Genomic DNA, 15225 nt, shown 5'->3' on the forward strand with positions numbered 1-15225 from the left:
GACGAACAGGTTTTTTTTTACTGCTTTGGGGGATTAAAACCGACATCTTTCCCAATGTGCATCATATTCAGACAAAGAAAAATTATAAAAATTTTCTCCCTCTTCCTAAACCCTCGCGCGGGGCAGAGGGGAAGCGCAAGCGGCGAGGCCAGCCCGGCCCCTTCTCTTCTCCCCGAAGACTTGGCCGCGCCAAGGGCTCAGCTTCCGGGCGGGGATCGGCCCACTCGCCGCCTCCCCTCCGGCGGGAGCTCCGCGGCGGCAGGCAGGGACGGACGGACGGAGGGAGCAGCGGGGAGGCCGCCCTTCCTCCGCCGCGCGGCGCTGCGCCCCGGAGCCGCGTCTTCCCCGGCCCGCCGGGAGCCCGGCCTGCGCCGCTGCGCTGGGAAGGCGAGCGAGGCGCGCAGCGCAGCGCAACGCAACGCAGCGCAACGCAACGCACCGCAACCCGCCCGGGTCCCTCCTCGGCTCCGGGGACGGTCCCGGCCACGGAAGGCGCGCGGGCTCCCCGGACGGAGCCGGAGCCGGAGCCAGAGCCGGAGGCCTCCCGGTGCAACGCTCCGCCGCAGCCCCGGGGAAGCCTCCGCCTCCCGCGCGCAGGGTTGCGAGGCTGGGGCCGCCCCGCTCCGCCGCCGCCGCCGCCTCCCCCGCACGCAGCCCCGGCCGTACCGGCAGCGGCGGGGCCCGCGCGGCTCCCCTCCTCCCCGGCGCCGTCCGGTGGGCGTGCGGGCGCGGGCGGGCCCTCGGGACGGGCGGCCGCAGCTGCGCCCATCAATCCCCGCCCGCTTCGCTGGACGCTCCGCCGCGGAGTCGGCGGAAGGGAGCCCGCGGGCGCCCCCTCCCGCCCGGCCGCGGCTCTGCCGCCTCCCCCGGGCCCGGAGGGGTCTCGGCCGGGCGGGCGGCGGAGAGGCTTCCTGGAGGCGTATGGGTGGGGAGGGTCGGCCCGCCGCCCTGGGATGGATTTCCTGGTGGCCTCCCAACCGGCTACCGACTCGGGCCCGCCCCGCTTAGCTTTTTCCGAGGTCGGCCACGATCAGCCAGCTGTGGCCTTCTGCTGCAAGAGACAGCCTGGAGTCGTGGGTCGTTGGGCAATAGAAAGCTGGCTTTGTGGCACCCTGGGCCATGCTGTGTGTTGCGCTCCTGCACTCCTACAATGAGCCATTCTCTCTCTTACCCTCTCCTACTTCTCAGCTTCTCCCCACCCCTTCTGTTTAGTTAGAGGTAATTCAGAGCCCATATAAACACCAATTTCCATTCTGGAGTTTACCAAAGTAAGACAAGGTAACAGCCGATTTTTCTGCACTAGGAAGCTGGAGGAATTCCTGGGCTGCAGGCTAGACTGGGAAGTCAACCAACCAATGGCCAGTCACTTGCATCTTGGACTACTGAAATGTGCTTTATGTGGGGCTGCCCCTGAAGAGCATTTGGAAGCTTCAGCTGGTAGGGATGCAGCTGCATGGGTTGCAAATAGCGTTGGCTACTTGGCACACGTAACACCACCAGGGCTTGGGACTGGATTAGCTGAGGGACCGTCCTTTCCCAGTTGTCTCTATCCGTCCAATGCGGTCCAGCAGGATGGGCAAGCTCCAAGGGTCCTGCCAAGGAATGTCAGCAGGCAGGGGCCAGGAGATGCACCTGCCCTCTGGAACATCCTCCCTCCTGAGATTAGGAAGGCCCTGACTCTTTTGGCTCTTTGGAAGGCCTTGAAGACCTGGCTTTGTGCCCGGGCCTGGGCCCTCGAGTGCGTGAAAGGCCCTGTTTCCTGGTTGTGCTGACACCAATGGATTTTAATATCTCTTGGCTGCTGTTTGTATTTAATTTGGGGGGGGGGTACTGTTTTAACTGTTTAACTTTTTATGATTGTTAGCTGCCCAGCATCACTGGTTTGAGATGGGTGGCTATATAAATTGAATAAATAAATCATCCATCCATCCATCTTCTGGCTATGAGAACAGAACACTGCATAGTTGTGTCCAGGTAGCTATTAGAACCAAATTAAATTCCAAGGCACCTTTACGTTTTGAACCAATCTTTTGGGCCCAGGGAGCATCCAATGTCACCGCCGCCCTTCAGGGACACACTGCCAACGGGTGCAGGAGCATTCATCTCTACTTTTTCCACTTCACCATCTTGCTTTCCTCTTTCCTGTCTTCCCCAGTGTGGCCTCATCTTACCCATCAGCCATGAGATAGAAAGGAAACCCCAAACTCACCAGAGGGTTTTAGCTGCAACCCCACCACCACTCTAAAATTTTAAACATTTTAATGAGGTATTGTGGCTGCAGTGAAAACCTGCTGGTGAGTTTAAATTCCTTACCCTTTTATGCCAATAGTATAAAGCCAAAATGTGATTTTATTGAGCCGAATAATAGAAAACCTGCTGGCTCCTGGCATAGCCCCTTTGATTTTTTTCCCTCAGCATTATAGGTAGTCCTTGTTTAGTGACTGCTTTGTTTAGTGACCATTCAGAGTTACAACAGTGATGAAAAAGTAACTTGCCACCACTCCTCGTATTTACAACCTTCACAGGTCTAAAGCAAAGCAAAACTGAAGATAGATCATAAGCACAGTTGCAATTTCACTTAGCAACTGCTTCATTTAATGGCCAATTTGCTGGTTGCTAAACTCCCTGTATATTATGGGTTTCACCAGAAACTACCCCCCAACATCCTATGTCAGTGTTTCTCAAAGTGTGGTCCGAGGACCTCTAGGGGTTCCCCAAGACCCTCTCAGGGTTCCATGAAATCAAAATTATTTGCCAGCCTATGCTGAAAAATAATACAATATTAAAACCTCATCAAACAATTGTGAGAAGAGGTAGTGGCAGTGAATGCATCAATTTTAATTTTTAATATGGTAAATATTGATAATATAACCCATAGAAACAAAAGCTCTTTTGAGGTCCTCCGTAATTTTTAAAAGTGGGAAGGGATCCTGAGAGGTAAAAGTTTAAGAAACACCATCTTACATGATCTTCATTAAGATGCCCTCTGCATCTTCCTTAACGAAAACCTTCCCAGCCTCTGGGTATTCTCTCTCTCTCCGCTCTGGTTTCTCTATGTGGGATGAATGGATTTCTCTAAATTGGCTTCTCTACGACAGTGTCTCACAACTTTGGCAGCTTTAAGATACGTGGACTTCAACTCCCAGAATTCCCCAGCCAGCCATGCTGGCTGGGGAATTCTGGGAGTTGAAGTCCACGTATCTTAAAGCTGCCAAGGTTGAGAAACACCGCTCTACTATTTTAGGTATTCTTCCCACACGCATTCTCAATCATTTCTCACTTAAACCATCCTCACACTGAACATGGAGCAGCTGGATCCCAGGCAGTAGCGATTCGAAAGCCTGTTCTGTGAATAACCAGCCGCAAACTTCCCCATTATCAGTGAAGAGACCTGCCTCCTTGCCAGTTCATTGGAAAGCTGTTCAAATCAGGAAGTCTCTGCCCTTACGGAGATATGTTGACTGTAAAGCAGAAATAGCTACATGGCTGGAATTCTTGTAACTCCATTCTGTTCATCTCAGTTGAATATTGAGAATTGGGCTTGGGAAACAACTGCTTTTGGTTTAAGCACCTGCCAAAGAGCCGGGGAGTACGAGAATGAATTCCTTGATAGAAAGTTACACCACTGCGCCAAACTTACTGAGCATTTCTATCAGCACTCCGCCATACAGTTCAATCCACCTTTTCAGAAGTGACTGAAGTCATTACGGGTAATCTTTGCTTAATGACCACAACTGGGACCGGAATTTCAGTTGTTAAGTGAAGCGGTCGTTAAGTGAATCCAATCTGATTTTACTTTTACAGAGGTCGTTAAGCGAATCACCACGGCCATTGAGCGAACCACATGGGCGTTAATCATAAACGCGAACCAGTTGCTAAGTGCCCAAATTGTGATCACGTGACTGCGGGGAATGCTGTGACAGTTGTAAGTGCGAGGATTGGTCGCAAGTCAGTTTTTCCAGCACTGTTGTAAGTCTGAACCATCACTAAACGAATGGGCGTTAAGCAAGGACTACCTGTACCTCACTAATATTTATGTATTCTCTCTCCAGTATGAGATTTTTTTAAAAAAATAAAAATTTATTAAACAAATTTATATAGCCACCTGTCTATTTAGAAAGGACTCTGGGTGGCATGAAAGAGTGAAAAAGACAATATGATTAAAACAAAACAAACACTTAAAACGATTTCGAGGCTTTGATAGAACTTGCTTCCATCAATCAACCACACCTTGCCAGCACCATCAACTTCCTGGTCCCAGTGCCTGGGGGAAAGGCCAGATCTTCACTGCTTTCCTGTAGGTCAACAGGGTCGGGGCCATCCGTATCTTGGGGGGAGGCAGTTCCATAAGGCAGGTGCCATGGCAAAGAGGGCGTGCTTCTGAGGCCCCACTGGGCAGCACTGTTTAACCAAGGGAACTCGGAGCGTGCCCACCCTGCCAGATCAGAGCAGACACCACCAGGGATAGGCAGTCCTGCAAATAACCTGGCCCCATGCCATGTAGGGCTTTAAAGGTGATGACCAGCCCCTTGAAGGATACTGGGAGGCAGGGCAATTCACGTAGCAGGGTGTTACGTGGGCACACTGTGATGCCCCCACTACAGCCCCAGCTGCTGCAGTCGGGACCAGCTGTAGCATCTGAACGCTCTTCAAGGGCAGCCCCATAGAGTGCATTGCAGCAGTCCAACCGGGAGGTGACTAAGGCATGACTGGCTGTGAGCAGTGCCTCCCAATGTAGGAAAGGGCGCAACTGGCACACAAGATGCATTCATGCAAAGGCCTCCTAGCCACCTGCCGCTTGCTCTTTGAGCAGGAGCTGTGAGTCCAGAAGGACCCATAAATTGTACACCAGGTCTGACAGCCAAAGTTAAAGATGGCAAACCACTAGATGCAGGAGGGCCCCAAACCCACAGCCACTTGGTCTTATCAGGAAGACCAAGGACTTGGAAAGAGCCATTAAAACCATCAAGTCCAAACTTGGATCCATGCAGGGATCCCAAATAAAGTATCCATGACAAGCTCCTTTCCAGCCCATGCTTGGACACATCTAGGGAAGGGGAGCCCATCCTCTCACTGCAGTTGGTCCAACTGCTCAACCATTCTTATTGCTAATGAACGATTTGAAGTTTTTTTCCTAGCATTCAATCCATGCTTTCATGTTTTACCTTCTGGAATGAGAGAGAACAAGTTCCCTTATTCTGTATGGTATCCCTTAATGGACTTGAAGCGTGCAATAATCCGTTTTCTTTTCAAAAGCTCCTAAGCAATAAATTGGACTCGGGATTACAACTCGAGTTTTATTCCAGATCCCTCTCTGCTTTCAGAAAGCATAATCCACATCACTCATGGCTTGGGTGAGTGATGGGAGGCACCAACCTTTATATTGATTTAATTAATCCCTATCATACATTGAGTCGGTTTGGCCTAGTGGTTAAGGCAGCGGGCTAGAAACTGGGAGACCGAGAGTTCTAGTCCCGCCTAAGGCACGAAGCCAGCTGGGTGACCTTGGGCCAGTCACTCTCTGTCAGCCCTGGGAAGGAGGTAATGGCAAACCACTTCCGAAAACCTTGCCAAAAAACCTGCAGGGGCTTGTCCAGGCAGTCTCTGAGAATCGGACACGATTGAATGGATAAAAACAGTATCATACACTAACACTCTTCCTCCTGTTCTACTGCCCCTCTTCCTTTTCAATGGATTGTACCTTTCAATTACTATATCCCAACCATGGAGATTCTTCCCACTAGGTTTTAGTTATATCTGTGATTTCTTCCTTAAATATGAATTCCCAGATAGCTCTTCAAGTTACTTCCCTGACGGAAGCGTTTTCAACACTAAGAAACTGGAATGGTTTGTCCCCGGTATGAATTCTCTGATGTCTCTTCAAAGTTCCTGACTGATTGAACCATTTTCCACACTGAGAACATCTGTATGGCCTCTCTCCAGTATGAATTCTTTGATGTCTCTTCAGAAGTCCTGCCTGTCTGAAGCATTTCCCGCATTCAGAGCACTCGTGTGGTTTCTCTCCAATATAAATTGCTGTATGGATCTGAGAACATTTGTAGTGTTTCTCTCCAGGATGGATTCTCTGATGTTTTTTCAAAGTTCCCATTTGATTAAAACCTTTGCCACACTGAGAACATTTGTAGGGTCTCTCTCCGGTATGAATTCTTTGATGTCTCCTCAAGGTTCCTGATTTATTGAAGCATTTTCCACACTCCAAACATTTGTATGGTCGCTCTCCAGTGTGTGTTCTTTGATGTATCTTCAAAACATCTGCTTCAGTGAAGCATTTCCCACACTGGGAACATTTGTGAGGTTTCTCTCCAGTATGAATTCTCTGATGCCTTTTCAAGTTGCGCATCTCATTGAATCCTTTCCCACATTCAGAACATCTGTATGGTGTTTCTCCAGTATGGATTCTTTGATGTATCTTCAAAAGTATCCCCCGGGTGAAGCTTTTCCCACACTGAGAACATCTGTAGGGTCTCTCTCCAGTATGAATTTTTTGGTGAGTCTTCAAATTTCCTGCCTGATTGAAACATTTCCCACACTGGGAACACTTGTAGGGTCTCTCCCCAGTATGAATTTTTTGGTGGGTCTTCAGATTTCCTGCCTGATTGAAACATTTCCCACACTGGGAACATTTGTATGGTCTTTCTCCAGTATGAATTTTCTGATGCTGATTCCATTGGCTAAATTTACCAAAGCATTTCCCACACTGAGAACATTCATACAATTTCCTTTCAGCATTAGGGGCCTGAATTATTTTTAGCGAGTTTGCGTTACTAAAGGTTTTCACATACTCAAGAGAGTTATCATGTTTTTCTTCTAGATGACTACATGGATGTCTGTTCAAAGGATTCCCTATTCCGTTCCCAGAAAATTCACACTTTTTCTCAGTTGTAGTATTTTCTTCCTTTTCACCAAAGTTGGAAGCACACTGGAGATCTTCCTCTGACCTAGGGCAGTCTTCAAAGTCATCAGTGGAATCTATCATGTCAAGTTCCACTCTGTAGTGATATTTTCTACCATACTTGGAGAACAAGGGCATTTTATCCGTGCCGGATAAAGTGGCCTTTCCAATAACAGCAGCAGAAAAACTTTTTGCAAGCAAAATACGTTCCTTCTCATTCTCCGCGGGTGTCTTCTGCTGCTGCTGTTTTTTTATCTTGCACTTTTCTTCCAGGCTTTGGGCCTGCAGTGGCAGATTCACATGGCTTCTCAACGGGTCTGTCCTGCATGTTGCCTCTGGCTCTTCACCTTCATCCAGGGAATGCTCCACCTTGACCTCACTTTCCCATCTATTACCTGCAGAGGTAGAGAAATAATTTTTAACCATGACTTGATTACTTATTTTCACAAGGCCTTTAACTGCCTTTCGACTGGATTTTTCTTCCAATGTATCCTGCTCTGATGAACACTTGGTTGTTAAGTGGAACCATGCCCCGCCGTAATCAATGACTCTCGGAGATTGCAAGAAATAAAACAATGGCAAACCAAGCCTCTGTGTAAAATACCAGCAGAAATGACAAACAGAAGGAAACGAACAGTTGTGAAACGATGCCATGAATAAAATGAATAAAATTATGAAAATGCTCTATAGTACGAATACTGTAATGCAGTTTTCAGTAACTTCCCAAAGTACTCAGTGACTAACCGGTGTAGGCTCTGCAAAATTGGTGTTATATGCTCCTGGTGTTGGGGGCTGGTAACTACAGAGTTGCACGGTTCTGTTACTATTGCTGTTGTAATAAAAATAGTCCTGAGCTACATGGCATTGGTTTATTAGTCTGGTCTACCTCGTAGGTCGGACATCAATCTTGCAAGTCTGAATGTGCTTCTCCCTCCCTCATTTTATGTTCGTGGGAACTAGGGAGGGGCTTGTCTGAGATGTTTTCTCACGTTACTTCCTTGGCCCGGGCTCAAGCCCCTCTTATCTGACCATTGCCTTGGTACCAGCTCTTCCTCCTGTCCTTCAAGGCCACTTCCTATGCTCTCTACAATAGATGAACATGAGTCTTTGTAGAGTGAGTTCCAATAAAGAAATGAGAAAACTATCTATCATGCTCCTGGCTTGACTGGTGAGGTCTTGGCTGTCTATGCTCCAATCCTGTAGATAAGATATTATATAGTCAATTTCTTTTCTCACACTCATACACTTCCTGTTGACCTGGGAATCCTTACCCAATGTACTGATCTCCATTTCAACTCTCTCTCTCTTCATTGTTTCCAAGAGGTCTTCCTCTGCAGGGTCAAAATCCACAGGCTCTTCCTTCAGCAGTCCCTGAAACAGGGAAACCAACAGATCCGTTCAGACGGATTTTGCCATAAAAAGAAATCTCAGCCACTCCCTCATCCGTCAAAGGGCTGGGCAGGATCAGTCAGGCTCCATAACAATAAGTAAGATGTTAAACCTCTCCTAGTTCCCATATAATATTGTGACCTTCCCAAAGCTGGAAAAGCTGCCCTGTGAATTTACCTCCCCATAAAACAGTTCTTGCAGGCAACATGGCGGTGTACAAAATAAAGAAGAAAAAGAAAAGGCAACTCTGGTAAAAAAAAAAAAACTTTTTGTGCATTTCACTTAATAAGATGGCTTGTGCATTATGAATGCAATTATTACTTGTGCATTATGAATGCAATACATTTGCAACCGAATGACTGCAGGTGATTGCAGAAGCCTGATCCAGATTCTGTACTGTCAATTCTGGGATCCAAACATACCTCACAGGATCCAGATTTGGCCTCTTGCAGGCTTGACAAGAAGTCCTCCACCAGAGCCACCGCCTGGGAACACGTGTCCGGCCTTCCCGCTTGGATCCAGCTCCGGAGGTCAGGCGGGAGGCTGGCCAGGAACTGCTCCAGGACCAGCAGCTCCAGGATCTGCTCCTTGGTGTGTCTCTCGGGCTTCAGCCACTGGAGACACAGCTGCTGGAGCTGGCCGTAAAGTCTCCGGGGGTCTCCCACCTCCTGGCAGCAGAACTGCCGAAAATGCTGCCGCTGCGCCTCCGTTCTCAGGGCTTCCCCTCGCAAGATGGCCGCCTTCACTTTGCCATAGTTTTCCTGCTCTTGGATTTCCAGCTTTTGGACGGCCTCTTCTGCTTCTCCGCTCAAGGCTGGGAAGAGTTGGGCGGCCCATTCCTCTCTAGGCCAGCGGCAAGCTTGGGCCACCTGCTCGAAGGACACCAGGAAGGCCTTGGGGTTTCCCCAGGGAGAAGCCTCCGACATCATCGGATTCTTCCCTCTGGTGGGAGGGGGTGGGACCGTCTGGAGGAACGGCTGCCACTCGGCCTCCCAGCCCTCTTCCACCCCGCAGAAAGATTCCTCTTTGCTCTTCTGGGAGGCTGCCTGCCCTGGCTGTTGCTCAGATCCAGACCAAGGCTGAGTTGCAGAGGAGAGTTTTCCTCCATCTGTTTCCTCTTCTGATTTTGGACTTCCTGCTTTTTCCTCTTTCAGCATTTTTTCCCTCAGCTGCCCTCGAAAACCTAGTTAGGATAATGTTCACATTATATTGCTGCTAGCAGAATACTCAGAGACACAGCATAGTATGAAAATAGTAAGTACAAGTAGTCCTTGCTTAACAACCATTTATTTAGTAACAGTTCAGACTTATGACGGTGCTGAAAAAACCGACTTGCGATTGGTCCTCACACTTACGACTGTCACAGTATCCCCCCGGTGATGTGATCATAATTTGGGCACTTGGCAGCAGGTTCACATTTATGACCGTTGCAGTGCCACGTGGTCACGTGATCACCATTTTTGACCTTCGTGGCTGGCTTCTAGCAAGCCAAACCAATGGGGAAGTATGTGCTTTGCTTAACACCATGTGGCTCACTTAATGCCTATGGTGATTCGCTTAACAACCGTTATAATAACGATAACAACAACCGTCGAAAGTCTTCTTTGCCTCTTCCACCCACTTCCCATCCTAGATGAAAGGAGGCAGCGGTGCCCTCGATGGGCAAAGGTTTTTAACTGACTAGAATGTGCCCTAAATAGCTCTCTTGCTGTCGGCTGCAAGCCATCAAAGATGAGGGAGAATTTAGAAAGCAAAAGAAGCTTCCCACCCAGTTGGGGAATCCCAAGGTTAAAGCCACAGGTCAATTAAAAAGAAAAGTAGTCATTTCAATTGATATTGGATACTTTCCAATGGCAAGGAAAACCCCTTTATAGGCCAAGAGTGCTGTTTAGACCTGGTACTCAACTCTGGAACTCATGGGTGAATCTCCATGCCCCATACAGCTGAGTAGGATTTTACAGGTTAAATTATGTGCCATTAAGTTGGGGTCAACTCCTAGCGACCACACAGCTAGATTTTCTCCATGACGAACTGTCTCCTAATCTGATCTTTCAGGTCTTCCAACGGTGCCCCCATTGCCAATATAGCTGAGACCCTCCCCCTTGCTGGTTATCCTCTTCTCTTTCCTTCCACCTTTCCCAGCATTACAGACTTCTCAAGGAATCTGGGTCTTTGCATACCAAGACCATATGGCCCAGTTCCATACCTCTTACAGTCACTGTTTACACTACCGGATGCCTCTTTCACCCATGTAAACTCTACAATGGCCATTTGTCAGTCGCGGCTCCTGACCACAGTTAGCCATTTCCCTCTCCTTATGATGGGATTGAGATCGACTTCCGCAGGAATTTTAATCGTCAAGGATGCAATCAAGAACCCAAGCATATCTGGCATGCCACAGTAGCAAATGGATTTCGTTTCAAGCTTGGAATACACAGCCCCATTGAAATATTTTTAACTCTCTTCTACTGAACCAACTAGACTTGATTTTTGTTTTTCAACTGCAAGGAACTAACAACAGTTCAGTCAGAGAACTTGGAACAGCTTGAAAGAACACAAGTTTTCTTATACCCTCAAAACTTTTGAAAGAGGCACTTTCGTTTTCAAGATTATTCAAAACTGTTCTTCTGAGCTTGAAGTGTTTCATATGGTACTTTACAGGTTCAATTATGTGCCATTAAGCCCTACGCCATCCTAAAGATCTTGCCATTTTTATTGAGTTTGTGTTTGGCTGAATGCACACACTGTATTTAGGCAGAAATTTTGGCTTCTTAAGCCAAATATACTTACAGAAGAAAAGAAATAAACCAGTTGGGAATAATTTAGCACTGGGTCACAATCTGAGATTGTGGGGTTTTTTTCCTTGAGATAGCAAGCCACAATTCCTGTGCTACCATTGATTTATTGGTTTCTGAATTGTGGCTTGTTGGAGGGCAATGAACAATTATCCTGCATCCATAGGTGGTTGCTCAAAATCTTTTGGAGCACACATTTGGAATTTTAAGGACAAGTTGCAAGTGCTCCCGTAAAACCCTATTAAATATAAATTGAATACATGAATAAATTAAATAAAATTAAAAATGGCTAACGGAGGATGTAGGCAGGCAGAAAGCTTTATTTATTTATGTATTACAGCAGTGTTGAGAAACACTGTATTACAGTATTTGTATACTGCTTCAGGAGAATCCTTACCCAGCATATTGATCTCCATCGCAGCTTGTCCTCTCTTCACAGTCTCCCCAGACTTTTCTTCGTGTAAGAAAACCACACGCTCCCCTTTTAATGGCCTCTGAAACAGGGAAGACAGCTTCACTCAGAAGAAAGAACTGATTTTGCCACATATACACAAACACAATCGCAGCAGGTCCTTGATCTTTGTGAGGCTCATCAAGACCAACTTAGCTGCAACATGAATTTGGAGAGTTAAATAGTAATTTAAATGAGGGTTGAATAGTCAACCGTACCTGACATGACTGGGATTTGACGTCTTGCTGGCTCGTAAGGAAGTTCTCCATCAGGGCCACCGCCTGGGAAGACATGTCCTGCCTCTTTGACTGAACCCAGCCCTGAAGCTTTGGAGGCAGGCTGGCCAGGAACTGCTCTAAGATCAAGAGCTCCAGGATCTGCTCCTTGGTGTGTCTCTCCGGCTTCAGCCACTGGTGGCAAAGCTCCTGGAGGTGGCTTTGAACCCTTCGTGGGTCTTCCACCTCCTGACAGTAGAACTGCCTGAAACGCTGACGCTGCGCCTCCATTTTCACAGCTTCTCCCCTCAAAATGGCCACCTTCACATTCTCATAATCCCCTTGATGAATTGTGTCCAGGCTCCGAAAGGCCGCTTCAGCTTCTCTGCAAAGGGCCGGCAGGAGGCGGGACGCCCACTCTCCCCTGGGCCAGCGGCAGGCTGTGGCCACCTGCTCAAAGGAGGCCAGGAAGGCCTTGGGGTCTTCCCAAGGAGAAGCGTCCAAGATCCCCCCTCTGGAGTAGGAGGGTTGCAGCGTCTGGAGGAACTGCTCCCATTGCGTTTCCCAGCGCTCTTCCATCCCAGTGAATGGGTCTCTCCTGATCTTTTCAGATCAAGAGAGTTGGTTGCTCTGGCAGGCTAAGACTGAAATGTAGAGGTGAGTATTTCTGCTTCTTCTGATCCCTCCTCTGGCTCTTTTGGATCCTCCTGTTTGCTCTCTGAAAAATAGAGGTGTGTATTGTCAGATTAGAAAATTCTAATTCTAGCACAGTTGTGCAAGAATGGCTAACAAGTTAGAGACTGTGAAGAACGATAAAAGGGAGTAGATACCAGCTATCCAAGATTCACTTAGAACTAAGGAAGTGAATCTTGGATAGCAAGTATCTACCCTTTTTCATTTCTTTAACTTTTTTTTCCGTCCTCCTCCAAGCTAGCTGAAAGGGGGAACACTACACGCACACCCGCGGATGCAGAGTAACCTACAGGGCACTTTATAGACCAGTGTTTCTCAACCTTAGCGACTTCAAGAAGTGTGGACTTCAATTCCCAGAATTCCCCAGCCACCAATCTTAAAAGTTGCTAAGGTTGAGAAACAGGCTTCTAGACCAACAGCTTTTTACTGCTTTTGTGGATCAAAACCGACATGTTTTTAAATGGGCATCGTATCCAAGCAAACCACAAGGCTGACCCCCGAGTCCCGACGAGAAAAATAACCCAACTATCCTTTCTCTTTCTGTCTGAGAGAGTAACGCTTTGGCTGTCTCTCTGCCCCAGGGAGAGGGGAGCCGCAGGGCCAGCCCGGCCCCCTTCTCCTCTCCCCGAAAAGCCAAGCAGGCGACACCCCCTCCGTCAAAGGCTGAGCGGCGGCCCTGCAGCGGCGCCCACCCGCGGGTCGCCCCTTCCTCCTCCGCGCCCCGGAGTCCCGACTTCCCCGCCCGCCGAGAGCCCGGTCTGCACCGCTGGGCTGGGAAGGCGAGCAAGGGATGCGATGCGACGCGACGCACGCAGCCCAGGCTCCGGGACCCCGGAGGGCGCGGGGCTTCCCGGGACGGAGGGGGAGGCCTCCCTCTGCAACGCTCTGCCGCTGCTCCGGGGGAAGCCTCCGCCGCCCACCTCCCCCTGCAGCATTCGCGAGACTCGGAGGCGCCCGTACCGCAAGCAGCAGAGAGGCCGCCGCTCTCCGTCTCGGTTCCGCCCGGCGCGCGGGGAGCGGCGTGCAAGCCCGGGGCGCCCTCGGGAGGGACTCGCCGCTGACCAGCGGGCCGCGCGGGCGGCGGCTCCCACCCGTCTCCGCCCCTGCCTGGCCGCGGCCAGGAGCGCTCCCGCGGGCGCCCCCTCTCGGACGGCGCCGCAGCTGCAGCGCTGACCCGGGCGCGAACGAACCCTCGGAAGAGCGCGCGGAGGGGCTGGCGTGTTGTTTGTTGCGAAGTTTCAGCCGCACCTACTTTGTCGGGACCTAATGCATGTGGGGGGGGGGGGGTTGTGTTACCACGACAACAATGCGGTTCTCTGCAGGAGGGAACCCAGACGCGTGCGTCAAAACGGCCAGATCGGACACCGTCCGAAACGGGCACAGAGACACGCAACGCGAGATACCGCGAAGAAGTGGCTTTTGTGCGCGTGGGGGTGTCCGATTACCCGGTAGATGTGCTTTGAGATGTACACCTCCACCTCTTTCGTAAACGTGACATCAGACAACGGGTCGATGTGAGACTGAGGAGCCGGCGCCTCAGTCAAGGATCTGCTGCACCAACCAGGAAAACGTGATTTAAACACATGCCGATGTTGGCAATTGCTTTCTTGAACGGGGACTGTTGACCAGAACTGGCATTTTGGACCACGGCAGTAATCCTTAGTATTACTACGGTACAGGAAGTCTGTCTGTAGGTTGAGTCATGGCAACGGGATTTCTTTTTGCTGCTTGTCCAAGCAGCTTCTTCAGTACAGGAAGAAAACCCACCCACGTTGCAAGATGTATGCGATCACGCGTAGGATATAGCGCTGCCTAAGGATCTGCTAAGGTGGAATAATCCGCAAACCACCTGCACCCAAATCCAGAAGCATCCTAAACCACTTTCAGTTTTGAGTACACTTTTCCCCCTGAACTGCCTACAGAGGTACAAAAACAGATTTCCATCTTTCCATTCCATTGGAATAACTGCAAGGGCTGGCGGGGGCGGGGGGGTTAACACAAACCAAAATTTTAAAAAAATTGCATATTAGTTTCTGGTAATTATTTACATCCACCCCCCCCCCCCAACAATCCTTCCAGTGTGCCTTGCAAGCAACAGAAATGGTTGCAAATAAAACTACAAGATTCCTTTTTTTTAAATTTTACAGAGCACTTGATGGTGATAGCCTTGGAGCAAAAGAAAACAGCTGAAGGAAGTCTGGGTGGTGTCTTCATCTGTCACTCCTCCCTGCCCCCACAAGGCAATGCAGGCCAAACATTAGGTGAAATTCCTTTTGAGGCGTGTAAGTCCGCATAGTTAAAGCAATGGTGTTCCCCGTAGTAACATATGGCTGTGAGAGCTGGACCATAAGGAAGGCTGAGCGAAGGAAGATCGATGCTTTTGAACTGTGGTGTTGGAGGAAAATTCTGAGAGTGCCTTGGACTGCAAGAAGATCAAACCAGTCCATCCTCCAGGAAATCAAGTCAGACTGCTCACTGGAGGGAATGGTATTAAAGGCAAAACTGAAACACTTTGGCCACATAATGAGAAGACAGGACACCCTGGAGAAGATGCTGATGCTGGGGAGAGTGGAGGGCAAAAGGAAGAGGGGCTGACCAAGGGCAAGATGGATGGATGATATTCTAGAGGTGACGGACTCGTCCCTGGGGGAGCTAGGGGTGTTGACGACCGACAGGAAGCTCTGGCGTGGGCTGGTCCATGAAGTCACGAAGAGTCGGAAGCGACTAAACGAATAAACAACAACAAAGTCCAGAAGTGACCTTCTTAGG

At 49.3% G+C, this 15225-nt stretch overlaps 1 protein-coding gene across 1 annotated transcript; it reads right to left on the reverse strand.

Moving 5' to 3' along the window:
• Positions 1-4981: 4981 nt before the first annotated feature.
• Positions 4982-12375, reverse strand: LOC134489841 (zinc finger and SCAN domain-containing protein 12-like; the record flags this gene model as incomplete). The annotated part of the gene is made up of 5 exons (XM_063292706.1): positions 4982-7308; positions 8185-8284; positions 8725-9485; positions 11495-11591; positions 11767-12375. Coding segments are annotated over 5 exons (3078 nt in total), but the record flags the coding sequence as incomplete, so codon positions are not given.
• Between the last annotated feature and the right edge of the window lie 2850 nt (positions 12376-15225).

This window comes from Candoia aspera, chromosome 2 (genome assembly GCF_035149785.1).
Source record: "Candoia aspera isolate rCanAsp1 chromosome 2, rCanAsp1.hap2, whole genome shotgun sequence".
In the NCBI taxonomy this organism is placed as follows: domain Eukaryota; kingdom Metazoa; phylum Chordata; class Lepidosauria; order Squamata; family Boidae; genus Candoia; species Candoia aspera.